The sequence below is a fragment of the Bos grunniens genome, chromosome 2, assembly GCF_055505025.1.
Source record: "Bos grunniens cultivar Pamir isolate PY7600 chromosome 2, Bosgru_T2T1.0, whole genome shotgun sequence".
In the NCBI taxonomy this organism is placed as follows: domain Eukaryota; kingdom Metazoa; phylum Chordata; class Mammalia; order Artiodactyla; family Bovidae; genus Bos; species Bos grunniens.
In genome coordinates, this window is record NC_141166.1 from 24,718,678 (window position 1) to 24,735,386 (window position 16,709).

The 16,709-nt window shown below is 41.4% G+C and overlaps 1 protein-coding gene and 1 pseudogene across 1 annotated transcript; both read right to left on the reverse strand.

Annotated features, from left to right (window-relative positions):
- Positions 1-7,321: 7,321 nt before the first annotated feature.
- Positions 7,322-15,233, reverse strand: MRPL44 (mitochondrial ribosomal protein L44). Its single transcript, XM_086365787.1, has 4 exons — positions 15,037-15,233; positions 12,768-13,236; positions 8,705-8,883; positions 7,322-7,868 (listed from the first exon to the last, which is right to left on the reverse strand). The coding sequence occupies exons 1-4, from the start codon at positions 15,213-15,215 to the stop codon at positions 7,697-7,699; spliced, it is 999 nt and encodes a 332-aa protein (XP_086221913.1). The 5' UTR covers positions 15,216-15,233; the 3' UTR covers positions 7,322-7,696.
- An 821-nt stretch (positions 15,234-16,054) lies between these two features.
- On the reverse strand, positions 16,055-16,149 carry LOC147377768 (U6 spliceosomal RNA; annotated as a pseudogene).
- Positions 16,150-16,709: the final 560 nt, after the last annotated feature.

The window sequence follows — 16,709 nt, forward strand, 5'->3', positions numbered from 1 at the left end:
CCTTGGACCCTTGAGTTAATTCTTTTTCTTGTTATAGCCCACCACACCTTTGCCCTATAGGAATGCAACTTTAATGCTTTTGGAGGGTGGCACCTGACTAATCACCTTTAGAGAAAAATAAGTTTTCTGAAGAAAGGGTCTTAAAATGTTAACAGGCCTCTGGGCCAGAAGATGATACAAATCACCTAAGCTTTTGCATATGATAAGTTTGCAGGAAGAAAGCCTGGCTTGCTGCATGACTCTACCCCTTCCCCCATTATCCTCTATGCATAATAACTTAAGGTATAAAAACTACTTTGGAAAATAAAGTACGGGCCTTGTTCACCGAAACTTGGTCTCCCCATGTCGTTCTTTCTCTCACCTTCTGGCTGAATTATTCAGCCTCTTTTCTCCACTGAATTTCCTCACTGAGCTATCCTTATTTAATCACTCTTTATATCTTTAATTAACATTTAAATAAGCTGTTGTTTCCTGATCGCCGATGCCGTCTCCCCTTCGAAACCCCTGGATCCATCGGGGCTGGACCCCGGCAGTTACCATCTTTCTAAATTCCATATATATGCGTTAGTATCCTGTATTGGTGTTTTTCTTTCTGGCTTACTTCACTCTGTACAATAGGCTTCAGTTTAACTTTTTTTATACTCCAGTCAATACCCAGCTTCGATCCTGGCTGACTCCTGTGCTTGTGCTTAGTTGCTCAGTCATGTCTGACTCTTGTGACCCCATGGACTATAGGCCCTGCAGGCACCTCTGTCCATGGAGATTCTCCAGGCAAGAATACTGCAGTGGGTTGCCAAGCCCTTCTCCAGGGGATATTCCCAGCCCAGAGAGCTGATTTGTAAAACTTGTTTATAATTCCTGGATTTAGGGGGAAAGTTCATCGAATTATTTTTCTAAAGTTCAACTTTTATCTTTTGATACACTTAGTAGGTCTGAAGGCCTTGCCTTCAAATGATAACATTTATGAAAACTTTGAAGGAAACGAATACATTTAAAATACAGAGATTGCCACAAATATGACAGACCTGGGGTAAAAGATTATATTTGCTGTGCTGTTTTGATTTATAATAAAAATATATATATACAGTATTTGTTCCTCATCCCAGCTTCTGGCACAGAACTCCCAAAACCCTTGGAATGTCTTAAGTGAGAAGCACAGTAAAGGTGCCTTTTGTTATGTTAATATGTTAAAATAACTTGCAGCTCCCAGGGATGGGGACTGGTCATGAGGAATACCAACCATCTGATTCGGGGGCCCCACACCCCAACCTCGGGCTGGGGGGCTGGCTAGAGGTTCTATCAGTCACTGATGGCCAATGATTTCACCAATCATGCTTATGAAACCAGGTGGCTCAGTGGTAAAGAATCTGTCTGCCAGTGCAGGAGATGCGAGTTCAATCCCTGGGTCAGAAAGATGCCCTGGAGAAGGAAATGGCAGCCCACTCCAGCATTCTTGCCTGGGAAATCCCCTGGACAGAGGAGCCTGATGGGCTACAGTCCTTGGGGTTGCCAAGAGTCAGACCCAACTTAGCAACTAAACAGCAGCAACAGCAGCAGGTTATGACATGAAGTCTCTGTGAAAACCCAAGATGACGGCTTGCAGAGCTCCTGGATTGGTGAACTCAACAGTTGAGATACAGGGAGGGCACCATGCTCCTTGAAAACTCCTTGCCCTTGCCCTTCCCTCAGCCCTTGCCCTATTGGTCTCTTCCATCTGGCTGTTCTTATGTCCTCTTATAAGAAACCAGTAATCTAGTAAATGAAATATTCCTCTGCATTCTGGGAGCTGCTCTGGCAAATTTATTGAACCCAAGGAGAGGTCATGGAAACCTCTCATTTATAGCCAGTGGGTCAATGGCAACCTGGGCTTGCACTTGGCATGTCAAATGGAGCAGTCTTATGAGCCCTTAATCTGTGGAATCTGATGCTCTCTTCAGGTGGGTAGTGTTGGAATTGAGTTGAATTGTAGGACCCTCAGCTGGTGTGGGGAAAACCCCCGCACAAGCTGGAACTGGGTATCAGAATCTTTATTTGCTATGTAGATATTTGAGCAAACAATTCTTATGTGGATTAGATGTCACATTGAAGTTGGACAGGAGATTGGCTGCGATTTCCCTAAGGTCACAAAATGGTAAACTTATGGAAAAGTGGAGATCAACAACCAGGAAACTCACTCCTTGGACACTTAATGAGATGGGGATTTCAATTCACCTGAGACACAATGGAAAAAGAGTGGGCACTGACCCAAATAAGTTGAAAGTGCTGTCTTGTCAGCCTTTGAGTCTTTGTCCTGAAAAGGAAATGATGACAGATGACCTGAAAAAAATGCCAATCATTTTTACAAAAAGACACAAAGGAGTGGCTTTTGTCCCTGTAGCTCTTTGTTTTTCTGAAAATTAAAAACTGAAGGACACCTGAGCTCCACACTGAAGGACCTAAAAACTGAAAGAGGAAGGGTGGAGTTTGCTGGGAACAAGCGGAGTAGCTGTGATTGGTGGTGACTCCCTAGGAGAGGTGAGGTTTTTTGTAAGCTGATGGCCGATTGCTATGTCCTTGACGTCCTGTGATGCAGAAAGACACTGTGTCCTACCAAGAGTCCACTTTGGACGGCCAAAGAGTAGACAACACCACTGGCTAAGCTCCATTTCTTTCAAGATTCCCCAAACCGTACCTCTCACACTCACTGAAATCTTGAAGAAAAAAGGAGGCAGTTGTGATTTAAAGGAGGAATTTGCTAAATGAGAAACCAGTACTCTACACAATACCAGGTACATTGTTGCTTGCAGATTAAATTACTGTATATGAGGTAGCAAAATGTAAACAAGTTTTTTTAACTTCTTAATGCTGTACCTCTTTCATCTAAAGTTTGTAATCCTGGGTCTTCCCTGGTGGTCCAGTGGTTAAGACTTTGCCTTCTAACGCAGGGGGTGCATTCCCTGATTGAGGAACTAAGACTCCATGTGCCTTGGGGACAAAAAACCAAAACATAATTATTGTAACGAGTTCAATAAAGACTTTAAAATGGTCCACATTAGAAACAAAGTTTAATAAAAAATAACAAAAAACTTTGAAGTTTATAATCCCATCTGCAGAAGGTAAAGAGAAGACTGGAGGCCTTCATGCTTGTCCCTCTTGGACAAAAAGCAATCCCAGGATCAAAACCTGAGCGGCAGGTTGTCAGGAGCCTGACCTAATGGTGATCGTTGTTGTTAGTCTGAGGGTTGTGCTGTTTTGACTGCATTTGCCTCATTAACTGTATTGTCTGCTGATAAATATCTCTTACTGACATGTTGTCTTGCTGTAGAGACGCTGATACCAATAGTTTATGTAAAGGAAGTGTCATCAGAGAGTCAGGTAGACCTTCCTCGTCTAACTAGAAATGTCCTTCTCCAGCTGACAATGTCCTCATTTCTCTTCTCTTCTCCAAACTCATTAAAATAAAGTCACAGGTTCACTGTGCAATTTTACTGCACAACAGATAGGTTAAAAAAGTGTTCTATGAATACTCAAATAATGGGTTCCTCCTCAATTGAAGGGGAATAAACTAACGTATTCCATTTTCTCCATCTCAGAAAATTTTCTTAAAACCCTTACTCTTTGGTCGTTAGTGAGACCTAACAGGTAGCCAGGTTATTGAACAAGAGCCCATGAACACTGAGTGGGAAGCACAGATACTACTAATATCAAGAAAGCTTGCTTCTTTCAGGAGCCTGTGTGCTTGTGGTTATGATTTTTGACTGCATGCATTTTTTTTCTTGGAAAAATTGTCCTCAGTTTGCAAGATTCAATTCAGTCTAGCAATCAGCCTTGGTATCCCAGAAAGAACTGTGGCTTTCAAATGCTCTGAGAAGCAACAGAAGTTGTGAACCATGGTTCTAGAATCTAGCGACCATGCTGGAGGGCTTCACCAATGGAGACGACTCAGGGATCTGCTGAAGGGAAGAAAAAAGGTGGGCCTGAAGATGCAGAGGTGTGCAGCATGCTGCCTGCTGGGCATCCTCAAGGGGCTGCCTGCAGCTGGGGAAAGCTGTGAGCTGGACCCCACCCTTCCCTACCCCCACGAGAAGGATGGCAACATCTGGTGTCAAGACGGACAGTGTCCCTTGCTTCTGCAGTGCATTTTCTTCCATCATAAAAATGAGGAGGAAAGAATAACAAGAAGGGGCCAAAAAAAGAAGAAAAAAAAAGGTCTTTTGAACATATTATCTATGACAACCCTTAAATTTTCACTTTTCTAGTAAAGATAAAAAGAGCTCCAAACATTGGCTCTTTCATCAGAAGTGAATTGCTCAGAAAAGGCGAGCTCGCAGAAGAGAGCTGTAAGAGGTCTAGAAAAGTCATATTTCACTATAATTCTATGTAATCAGTCTTTCCTGTTTGGGGAGAAAAGTGTTCCCCCTAATGTTACTTTGCATGCTACTAATACTTCACTGAGAAGTAGGGTTAGAACACCATCTTGTGGCCAAAATCCCTAAAATGCTGAGCACTAAAAAACAGTCTCGTTTGTTTCATTCCTAACTAGGATAAAAGTTTGGGGGGAGTTTTTTTGCCTTTTTTAAAATTAAAGTGTAGTTGATTTACAATGTTGTGTTAATTTCTGTTGTACAGCAAAGTGACTCAGTTATCCACATACATACATTCCTTTAATATTCTTTTCCGTTTTGGTTTATCCCAGAATACTGAGTACAGTTCCCAACAGTAGGACCTTGTTTATCGATTCAATATGTAATATAGAAGTTCCAGTCTATCCTCTCCCATCCCCACTGGCAACCACAAGTTTGTTCTCTGTATCTGTGAGTTTGTTTTTGTTTCATAATTACATTCATTTGTGCCATATTTTGGATTCCACATATAAGTGATACCATATGGTATTTTTTTCTGACTTACTTCACTTACTATAATGTATAGTTGCAGAGATAGTTTTTACTAATATTTCACTTCCTTAAAACCACATAAGATACTTTTGAGAATAATATGCCCTATTTTATATATGCATATAATAATATATGAACTATAGTAAAAAAAATAAGGCTTAGATAACTGAGTCTATAGACATCAATATTACACTTTTGGATAAGGAACTTTTTTGGGGCTGAGGAAACTGGAGGATGGGAGTGTCTGAATTTCAAAGTAAATAACTTCAACATCTTTCTTCTCCAGTACCAAGGTTTAGTCAGTGCTTTCATATGCCACCAACTTCCCACGGTTATAACGACTGTCTTCTCAACATGGACTAAACATCAGTCAAAAAGGGGTCCTGGAATGGTCACTGAGTGCTCTTGGGTACAGTCCTTTGGCAACACCCTCATACCCACATGGTCCTCTTGCCCACACATCAAACTTCTGTAATACTTACTCTCATATAGCAAATTAAGTAGTCGTTCAAGTTGGTCCCAAGTGTCAAGCTATTTCACATGGAAGGGCGAGAGTGTATTAATTGTCTTCTACATTCTAGTTCATGGTATTTTGATTGGTGCTTTTTAAAGGTACCGGCTTCTCTGGTGTTTCAGATGGTAAAGAATCTGCCTGCAAAGAAGGAGACCCAGGTTCAATCCCTGGGTCGGAAGATCCCCTGAAGAACGATTGGCTACCCACTCCCAGTATTCTTGCCTGGAGAATTCCATAGACAGAGGGGCCTGGCAGGCTACAGTCCACGGGGTCGCAGAGTCGGACACAACTGAGCAACTAACGCCACACTGCTGCTGCTGCTGCTAAGTCACTTCAGTCGTGTCCGACTCTGCGACCCCATAGACAGCAGCCCACCAGGCTCTCGGTCCCTGGGATTCTCCAGGCAAGAACACTGGAGTGGGTTGCCATTTCCTTCTCCAACGCCACACTACAAAGTAGTTTTTATGAACTAGAGACCTAGACTTGTTGCACGTGTAACCCTAAAAGCATTCAAGGATTAGCAGATTGAAAAACCTAAGGGTGAAGATAATTCCCCTCCAAACTTGTAGATTACGGTCCTGCAAACTGCCCTGAGCAGGAGAAATATATCCATAGAATTTACAGAGAAGGAAAGGATTATTCAGAAAAAAAAAAAGGATTACTCAGTTTACAACTAAGTTCTCCAAAGACTTTTGGGAAAAAATATTCAACTAAAATAAAACTAGAACATTGGTCTAGCACATGCTGGATGAGAAGTGGTTGGAGGACACATACCATCTTTTGCTTCCCAGAAACTTTTTATATAGTATCTCTTTTCTCCTATGTTGTCAATGAGATACTTGATGTATTTACTTGTGGATGATACGTTTAAGGGTACCATTTCACTATTGGGTTTGGTCCTCTATCCCTGTGCTGAATTATTAGAGGAGTTGGAATTACTCTCAAAAGAAAGATGAAAGAGTTTACACTTAACCTAACCAATCCAGCCAACTAGGTAATTCTCAAACTCCCCTTCGAAAGCAGTCTCTGTGTTAGCTGTCATAGCTATAAGTCTTCTTTTTTCACCTTGTTTAGTCGCCAAGTTGCATCCAACCCTTTGCGACCCCTAAAGTCCACTGTGCTCCTCCATCTATGGGATTTCCCAGGCAAGAATACTGCAGTGGCTTGCCATTTCCTTCTTCAGTAAGTCCTCCTAGATGATATTAAGTCCGCTTTGAAACTGCTTGCCTGAGACTGGTTAGGAGTTTCAAAGATTCTTCATCTTCCTTTACAAAAAGATTTCATGGCAAAAAGTGTTACCAATTTAAACATTTTACCTCTTTTCTATTCTCAACTCCCACTTTTCTTGTTAACTTCTGGGGAGTGACTGCTGGCAGACTAAAACTGAAAATTATTACTGTTGCCAAAAAGTTTAAAAGAAATAAAGGGAATTTGCAGTAGGAAGATTACTAAATTAAACACAAAGGATTAAAGAATCAGAAAGACACACTCTTAAGATGTGTCTTCTACTGAATTAACTGTGTAGAAATATTTAAGAGCTGTGCTTGGGACATGGTCACCATGATTATGGAATACTAAATTGATAAATACATACTTTATTTTTCCATTAGCTTCAACATTTTAATCTGCTTTTGATTTTCATGTTTTATTTTGAAAGCATAAAATGTACATCCCTGCCATTCATTTTATAGAAATTAAATAGCTATGAAATTAACTTGCATACAGAATTTTAAACCGAGGCTTCTCTCACCATGGACCACAGGCTCTAAGAACACAGGCTCAGTAGTCGCCACCTAAGTTATCGTAAATGCCTAATTGTTATAATCAGCACCTTACATTTCTAAAAGTTAAGAGTTATAACTATTTTAGCTAAAACTGTATTAGAGAGGCAGGGTTCACTAATCTGGGTAAATCAAATTAAGCTACAATGAAATACATGAAGAATAACTTTTTTTAATTGGCATTACAGCAAACTTCATGTAAAATATACAAATTATGATACTTCAAAGTCAGAAAGGAATAAAATACACCTAACTGTACAATTTAAATACAATAATAAGATGAAGAATTTGAGTTAAAATTTATCAGGAAAATACCAAAAGATCAAAAGATTTTTGACAGAACAAAAATGACTAAAAAGAAAATAAAAGAAGTGACCTGATAAACATTTGTTCAATCTTAGGAATTCAGTATGAGGAATAAGACATATTTCTTTACAATTTAAAAAACGTCCAGCTTGGATCATCTTTTGACGTTTGTTAGTCTCGCTGTTTTGCTCACAAGTTTCAGGCTGCACATCTCTGGCTGGCTAGCTGGCAGCAATGGTCTTTTCTGCTCTCACAGGCTCTTTGGGCCTAGAGTAGTCCCAGGGCTGGCGATTCTCAGTGAACCCGTAGAGTTTCCTAAGTGCCACTCGAGCAGCTTCTTCTTCTGCAACCAGTACCGTCTCCCCAGGGCCTTCTGCAATCAGCTTTTTATCACTAGGAAAAAAACCCAACAATAGCCTGAAATTACACGGTGCATCATAAAACAAAGCACACAGATCAGTTTTCCCTGGTCTAATTTTCGCAGCAATATTCACCAAAACTATCAGAAATATCATGCCTTTTCTTTTCTTTCTACCAGCAGTGTATGAACTGCTGATGAAGGATGCATTTAAAGCTTGCCAATCTGAAAAGCAAGAGCATCTCATTTTGCTTTGCACTTCAATTAAAATTAAAGATGCAACATCTTACACCACCATCAATTTTCTCCTTTGCAATGTCTTCCACTGCTTTTATACCTATGAAGTCCTACATCATATAAAATCAGAAAAATATTTACCTAAATTTTAAAAGTCATCGTAAATATTTTCATAGTTTACACTTAACACTTCTATCCACCTGAAATCAACCTGAGGCAGGTCGACTGTTACTAAGAAACCTAAAAGTTCTCAGCATGGGCTGACTTATTTTGATGGGCAACGTTCAATTTCTTTTTCAGTTCTAGGCTCAATTGAAGCTGTTACAAGTGTGGACTGGGGTTAAATCTCTATTACAAGTCAAATTTTTTTTAAAGAAATGTTTAGATTAGCAGGATACTCTATGAGATTTCCATCGTAAATGGTTGGTTAACAAAAGCTACTATTAGCAAACCACAGATTACCTACCTTCCCCTAAGGATGACCAGCAGGAAAGGAAGTAGTTAGTGACTAGATCACCAAGGGAATGAGGTTTTCAAAAAATGCTTTAATGCAATTCGAGGTTTATTAAAGAACTGTGAAAAGTCAGTTTTTAAGACTTCTGATCAATATTATAAAGATTAAAATGTTACTAACCAGTATAAGCCAACAAAATACACAGGCAAAGCTGTGGTGCTTCCAGATTGCCTAGTGAGTCTAGATTCAGGAACTGAAATATTCCTTTTCTTCAGTTCTTGTACCAGTAGCCCCATGGGATTTATTATCTTCCAAATCTCAAAGAGTTCTTTTCCTGTCATTTGAGTAATTAAGAAGTCCTGCATATAAAAACATAATTTATACATTTAAATTAGTATAAGGAAAATAAGGACCATAATTTAAAGTTCACTTCTAACAGAAACTTTAAAATTTAATGCGATTAAAAGGTATGAGCTAGTATGTATTCGGTTGACCAAAAAAGTCCATTTGGGTTTTTCCATAAGATGTGACAGAATAACCTAAAGAAACTTTTTGGGCAACTCAATATAAAATAAATAAAGTACAAGCGTATGTTGTACAGCAAAGGGAATATGCTCAAGGTTTCTTCCTGGAATGACCTTCTTGGGGCAAATGTCACTTCTCTAAAACTTCCCTAATCCTGCTGGAAATAGTAGTTGCCTCCCCTGAGTTCCCTCTACACTTTATAATACCTGAGGGCACTGTCCACATTCTACTCTCTCTGCCTATGAGCTGTGAGCAAAGACTGAATCCTATTAAACTCTGGTTCCAGTGCTTGGCACAGTGCCTGGCACACAGGAAACAATAAATATTAGGTGAGCAAATGAATGAAATAAGACCATTCAAACCAGTCAGTTCCACTATGGAGAGTGGCTGTCCTCACACTATACCACTAACACAGTAAGTTCTACTATGGGAGATGTCACAGCTCTTGACTGAGAAGTAAGATATTTGAATCATCTATCTCTTTGAGGATCTATAGACTTCCCTGGTGGCTCAGACAGTAAAGCGTCTATCTATAATGCGGGAGACCTGAGGATCTATAATTGGAACTGTCAACAGAGGCACTAAAATATGGTAAACAAGTATTTCCAAAATGGTCTCATGACTACCCTGTGAAAATTTCAAAATGGTGACCAAAAATTGTTTAGATAGTTCTAAGACTCTACATAAGCTATAGTGATTGGGAGAGAATGGAAATCAAGGGAGGATTTTGTTAGAATTTCTTTATAAAAAAATGTTTAATTGCAGGGGAAAGAGGGGGCAAGCGAGGCTTTCCTTTTCACCTCAGGCCTGCTGTTGCTGCTGCTGCTAAGTTGCTTCAGTTGTGTCCAACTCTGTGTGACCCCATAGACGGCAGCCCACCAAGCTCCCCCATCCCTGGGATTCTCCAGGCAGGAACACTGGAGTGGGTTGCCATTTCCTTCTCCAATGCAGGAAAGTGAAAAGTGAAAGTGAAGTCACTCGGTCGTGTCCGACTTTTAGCGACCCCATGGACTGTAGTCTACCAGGCTCCTCCATCCATGGGATTTTCCAGGCAAGAGTACTGGAGTTGGGTGCCATTGCCTTCTCCTAGAGGGCTTCAAAGGGTCCCCTGGCCTCCGAATGAGGCAATGGATGTTCAGTCAACTGGCAGTCAACAAACACTCCCGCTTAAGGCGACAGTCTGGCAGAAGTTACCTGCAGTAATGGGGCCGAAGTCTGCACCTGATGTCAGGGGTATAAAAATCCTTAAGACCTGAGGTGGGATTCATAGCAGGGATGTCATTTTGAAAGGAACCCTATCCAGAAAACTAGAAGCTGACAGCCAATGCCCACATGAAGGTACATGGTTGTAAGGTTCCAGCTGGGAACAAAATGCTCACTAGTGTCTGTTTAAACAGTGAGCAGACTCAGAAAGCACTAAACCAGCTTTCAGCCATCAAGTCAAGTAAACACCTTCTGCCTTCCCTTCCTTCTATTTCCCTCAGCTCCATCTCCAGAGGTGTCAGTTAAAAACCTGCTTCCATAAGACAGACAGACAGATAAGTCCTGGCTGGGAAGTTGGAAGGGAGACCTTAACTCTGAATGAAGTCTGAGTGCTGGTTAATGCAAGTATCCTTCTTGATCAAAATGATCAGATCAACTTAAGTGTCAAAACTAAATACATAGATTCCAACAGTAAGGGAAACTAGTTTAAAACAACTAATTTCAAAGGCCTGAGTCAAGACTCTTTTTTGTGACTTGAATGATTTATGTAAGAAAGACCAAAACTCATGTTTTCATCCAAAAGCAAAGAATAAAACTTCTCCCAATTGACAACTTCTAAAAGGACAGTGGAGTTAAATCATACCAATTACTCAAGTATTTTAATTAGGCAAGCTACTGGCTAACAAGGAATTTGGTGTATATAATGAAAGTGTTACTCACTCAGTTGTGTCTGACTCTTTGCAACCCCATGGACTGTATCCCGCCAGGCTCCTCTGTCCATGGGATTTTCCAGCCAAGAATACTGGAGTGGGTAGCCATGCTGATCCAGGGATTGAACCTAGGTCTCCTGCATTGCAGGGGGATTCTTTACCGTCTGAGCCACCAGCAAAGCCCATAATAGGGACTCAGAAATCCAAGACTGTATCACTCAGAAAAGCAGAATAGCAGCTGGTACTTAAGCAAGGAGCTGCCAAACCACACTAGGCCCTCCAGCGGTGTGCTTTGGACTCATTCACTCACTAAACTCCTGAGCCTCTACTGTGCAGGCACTACCCTTGTCCCTTAGGATGTAAAGCTAAAAACATGGCTTGCAGTCCTGCCATGAGGTAAACACTAAATTTAATATTTAATTCACCTCTAATTATTCAAGAATAATTAAGATACTATCATAAAAATAATTAAGATACTATCATAAAAAGCTTTTTTTAGAAAAGGCAGAGGAACCAGAGATCAAATTGCCAACATCTGTTGGATCATTGAAAAAGCAAGAGAATTCCAGAAAAACATCTACTTCTGCTTTATTGACTATGCCAAAGCCTTTGATTGTGTGGATCACAACAAACTCTGGAAAATTCTTAAGGAGATGGGAATACTAGACCACCTGACCTGCCTCCTGAGAAATCTGTATGCAGGTCAGGAAGCAACAATTAGAACTGGACATAGAACAACAGACTGGTTCCAAATAGGAAAAGGAGTACGTCAAGACTGTATATTGTCTTGTACTTATGTACATGCTTATTTTACATGCAGAGTACATCATGTGAAATGCCGGGCTGGATGAAGCACAAGCTAGAATCAAGATTGCAGGGAGAAACATCAATAACCTCAGATATGCAGATGACACCACCCTAATGCCAGAAAGCGAAGAGGAACTAAAGAGCCTCTTGATGAAAGTGGAAGAGGAGAGTGAAAAAGTTGGCCTGAGGCTCAACATTCAGAAAACTAGGATTATGGCATCTGGTCCCATCACTTCATGGCAAATAGATGGGGAGACAGTGGAAACAGTGATGGACTATTTTTGGGGGGCTCCAAAATCACTGCAGATGGTGACTGCAGCCATGAAATTAAAAGATGCTTGTTCCTTGGAAGAAAAGTTATGACCAACCTAGACAGCATATTAAAAAGCAGAGACATTACTTTGCCAACAAAGGTCCATCTAGTCAAAGCTATGGTTTTTCCAGTAGTCATGTATGAATGTTAAAGTTGGACTAAAGAAAGCTGAGCACCGAAGAATTGATGCTTTTGAACTGTGGTGTTGGAGAAGACTCTTGAGAGTCCCTTGGACTGCAAGGAGATCCAACCAGTCCATCCTAAAGGAAATCAATCCTGAATATTCATTGGAAGGACTGAATGCTGAAACCTGATACCAAGAACTGACTTCTTGGAAAAGACCCTGATGCTGGGAAAGACTGAAGGCAGGAGGAGAAGGGGATGACAGAGGATGAGATGGCTGGATGGCATCACCATCTCAATGGACATGAGTTTGAATCAACTCCAGGAGTTGGTGATGGATAGGGAGGCCGGGCGTGCTGCAGTCCATGGAGTCACAAAGAGTCAGACACAACTGAGTGACTGAGCTGAACTGATAAAAAGCTTTAGGTCTTTCTCAGTTTGGATCAGGAGAATAATTCACATGTAACCTGCCAAGGTCATAGCACAAAGAAGTAAAGTACAAAAAGAAATGTTTCTTTCTACCTCAAGCATGTTCCAGCATGTGCAACTAACAATCACCTACCCTGATGAAGAGTGCAGTCCTCTCGGGTCCACTGCTGTGTAGCAGGGCTCCAATCACTGCAAAGAAAGTCTGCCGTAACACAGCTGGGGGGACAGGGAAGTCCGCACTCAACGTCAACTGCTCCACTGCCAAGTTCCTAGCCACGTGACACACAACTTCCTCACCGGTGAGATAGTCAACCAGACTTTTAACGCCTTCAGTGGGCAAGTCTGGGAACGCGTCCTCAAAAAATTGCGTGAGGCATGTCTGTGAAAAAGATGTCCCTTGTTCAGATAGTTCTTGATTATCTTTGAGGTTCAGAAGAACAGCTTCCTTCTCTATACCAAGTTTTTGGCGTTTGGCCTCCTCGCTTTTAATATAGCAGCTATTAACAAATGCAGTTTTGAGAAGATCTAATGAAAAAGTTTCCTGTAACCGAGGGCCAAATGCTTGTATTTCAGCATGGTAATCCCAGTTGGGCTTCTCTGAACTGAAAATGTAAAACAGAAGACAGTAAGAGATAATAAAGAGAACAAGATGTTGCTGTGATGCAAACATTTCTCGTTGTGATGCAATTTTATTTAATTATATAAAATTTTAGAAAATTTTAAAATGAAGATTGAGCTTCATTTTAATTCCAGAATCTGATTTTCTAAAAATTACTTATGTCAGCTGATTACTTATGGTCCTCTGCTGGATTAATTGTCCCTCTGAGTCAACTGCCACATCAAAGCAGTCCATCAACAGAGACTAAGACCTTAGCCTCACTTTTAGGTTCTACTGTTATAACCACGGAACTGTGCTTTATACTTACACATGAAACACAGATTATAATGTCATATGTTCAAGTCATAAACACTAAGTATATTATAGTTATCTTGTATTTCATTATTGTAAGATTTGGAAGCATTCAGTGAAAATTAGCAACAAAATCTAGTTATCAATATTGTAAGTAGGTTAAAACTTCACAATCATTCTCAAGAACGACTAAAAGGTCTTTTAAAAACTAAAGACAATAAACCAAAAATAAAACTCTCAAGTAAAAAGGGGCTGCAAAAAGATCTGGGTTGTAAGTCATTAAGATATATATAATCTATATAATATATAAAGTTTCTAACAACTATTAAAGCCTGAAATGACTAACCTCACTATAACCAAATGTAGATTAAGAAGGAACACTATTTTACTATTGTTTTTAGGAGAAAACTTAATATTCTGTGTTGAAAAAATATAGAACTATGAACATATATATTCCTACCAGGTGTATAAACTAGATCGGCTTTTTTGGGGGGAGGGCAATATTAAAATAGCTATCAATTTTCATACTAAATTTCCAAAGGAGCAGTAACTTCAAAGCTATTCGGTGTTACATCGGTTGTAATAGCAACAGTAACTCAAACACCCATCAAACGGAGCCATCAAAGAGTGAGGTGCATCTATTTGTACGACCACGACACACGTCAAAGAAACATTATTTTAAAAAATGCAAAACCTCACGTATAAGGGGATCTTTTCTGGAGTTATATAAAGATCTGAGGGTCTTCCTACCAGACTTTCCACTAGCAGAACAAGATTAATAATGGCAAAAACCTAAAGCCAAACTGTTTTCCCTTTCCTCTGGATAGTGGACTTGTGATTGTGTACTTTTTCTTGCCCTATATCGCAATACTGTTTTGTGCTTTCCTCCCTCTTGTCCGTACCCAAGGAATTCTGAGGCAGCAATATAAAGGGGCTAAAACACCCAAGCCCGGGTATAGTTTACCCTCTGCTGCTGCTGCGTCGCTTTAGCCCACCAGGCTTCCCGTCCCTGGGATTCTCCAGGCAAGAATACTGGAGTGGGTTGCCATTTCCTTCTCCAATGCATGAAAGTGAAAAGTGAAAGTGAAGTTGCTCAGTCGTGTCCGACTCTAGCGACCCCATGGACTGCAGCCTACCAGGCTCCTCCGTCCATGGGATTTTCTAGGCAAGAGTACTGGAGTGGGGTGCCATTGCCTTCTCCGAGGTTACCCTCTAGCTGGCCTTATTTCTCACAAGTTTCAGTCTACAGGACTCCAAACAGGAGTTCCAAGAGCGTCGGGGGCAGCCATGAGCCCAACTCCTCAGCAGAAATGTATTCCCTTTACCTCCGCCACGCGTCCACGACCCGTGGGTGTCTCTATCGCACAACTAGGGTCAGGCCAGGAGCAAACGAGCGATGAGCATCCCTACCCGCCACCCGGCCGAAGCCGCGGGGAAGCGCGCCCCGGCTCCAGGACCGCCACCCCTAACCTCTTTCCCCGGTGGCTCCTACCGGCGTACAGGCGGCGGCGGGCACCGGAGCAGGCGCCACCGCTCTAACTCCTTCTGGAACCGGAAAGCGGCGCGAAATCCCTTCTTCACTCCCCGAACAGGCGGGATGAGAGTGAGGCCGGCCGTTGCCAGGAGGCAACGGGGACCTCGCAGCAGCAACCTCGTCAGGCCGGACGCCATTGCACCGGAGAAAGCAATGGAGGGCGGAAAAAGGAGAGCCGGAGTAGTGTCACGGTAACACAGTTCCCCCGGAAACCAGGAGACGCGGGAGAGGCGGGGGCTGAGCCAGCGCCCGGTGGGTGGGGGCCAGTGGGGGTGTTTTAGTGGGCATGCGCAAACGTTGGATTTTTTTGTTGTTGTTGTTGTTGTTTTGTTTTGTTTTGTTTTGTTTTTCCCTCAGTTCAGTCCAGTGGCTCATTCGTGTCTGGCTCTTTGCCAACGAACCGTCTCATCCTCTGTCGTCCCCTTCTCCTGCCTTCAATCTTTCCCAGCATCAGGGTCTTTTCCAAAGAGTCAGTTCTTTGCATCAGGTGGCCAAAGTATTGGAGCTTCAGTTCCAGCATCAGTGGCTCCAGTGAATATTCAGGGTTGATTTTTTTGTAGGATTGACTGGTTGCAGTCAATTGACTGCAGGATTGACTCCTTGCAGTCCAAGGGACTCTCAAGACTTTTCCAACACCACAGTTCAAAAGCATCAATTCTTCAACATCCAGTCTTCTTTCTGGTCCAACTCTCACATCCATACGTGACTACTGGAAAAACTATAGCTTTGACTAGATGGACCTTTGTCGGCAAATTAACGTCTCTGCTTTTTAATATGCTGTCTAGCTGGTCATAGCTTTTCTTCCAAGGAGCAAGCATCTTTTCATTTAATGGCTTTAGTCACTATTCACAGTGATTTTGGAGGCCAAGAAAAAGAGGATCTGCCACTGTTTTCATTTTTTCCCCATCTGTTTGCCATGAAGTGATGGGACAGGATGCCATGATCTGCTTTTTGAATGTTGAGTTGTTGTTTTTTTTTTAATATGGAATGCTTCACAAATTTGCATATCATCCTTGCGCAGGGGCCATGCTAACCTCTGTATCGTTCCAGTTTTAGCATATGTGCTGACGCGAGCTGGAATGTTGAGTTTTAAGTGATTTTTTTGCTCTCCTCTTTCACTTTCATCAAGAGGCTCTTTAGTTCCTCTTCGCTTCTGGCATTAGGGTGGTGTCATCTGCATATCTGAGGTTATTGATATTTCTCCCTGCAGTCTTGATTCTAGCTTGTGTTTCATCCAGCCCGGCATTTCAAATGATGTACTGTGCATGTAAGTTAAATAAGCAGGGTGACAATATACAGCCTTGATGTACTTCTTTCCCAATTTGGAACCAGACCGTTGTTCCATGTCCAGTTCTAACTGTTGCTTCTTGACGTGCATACAGATTTCTCAGGAGGCAGGTCAGGTGGTCTGGTATTCCCATCTCTTTAAGAATTTTCCAAAGTTTGTTGTGATCCAAACAGTCAAAGTCTTTAGCATTGTCAGTGAAGCAGATGTTTTTCTGAAATTCTCTTGCTTTTTTAATGATCCAATGGATGTTGACAATTTTATCTCTGGTAATTTGACCTTTTTATTCCTACCTGGATATTAATTACTCTTGAGTGTACAGAGCTTCATGGGCTTTGGGGTCCAG

Bases quoted from the DNA above. Each gene is read 5' to 3' on its own strand.
- MRPL44 (XM_086365787.1), bottom strand. From the start codon at position 15,215: ATGGCGTCCGGCCTGACGAGGTTGCTGCTGCGAGGTCCCCGTTGCCTC. The intron at 13,237-15,036 runs GTAGGAGCCACC...TTACATTTTCAG, and splicing joins CCGCCGCCGCCTGTACGCCG to TTCAGAGAAGCCCAACTGGG. The intron at 8,884-12,767 runs GTAGGTGATTGT...TTTTATATGCAG, and splicing joins GGACTGCACTCTTCATCAGG to GACTTCTTAATTACTCAAAT.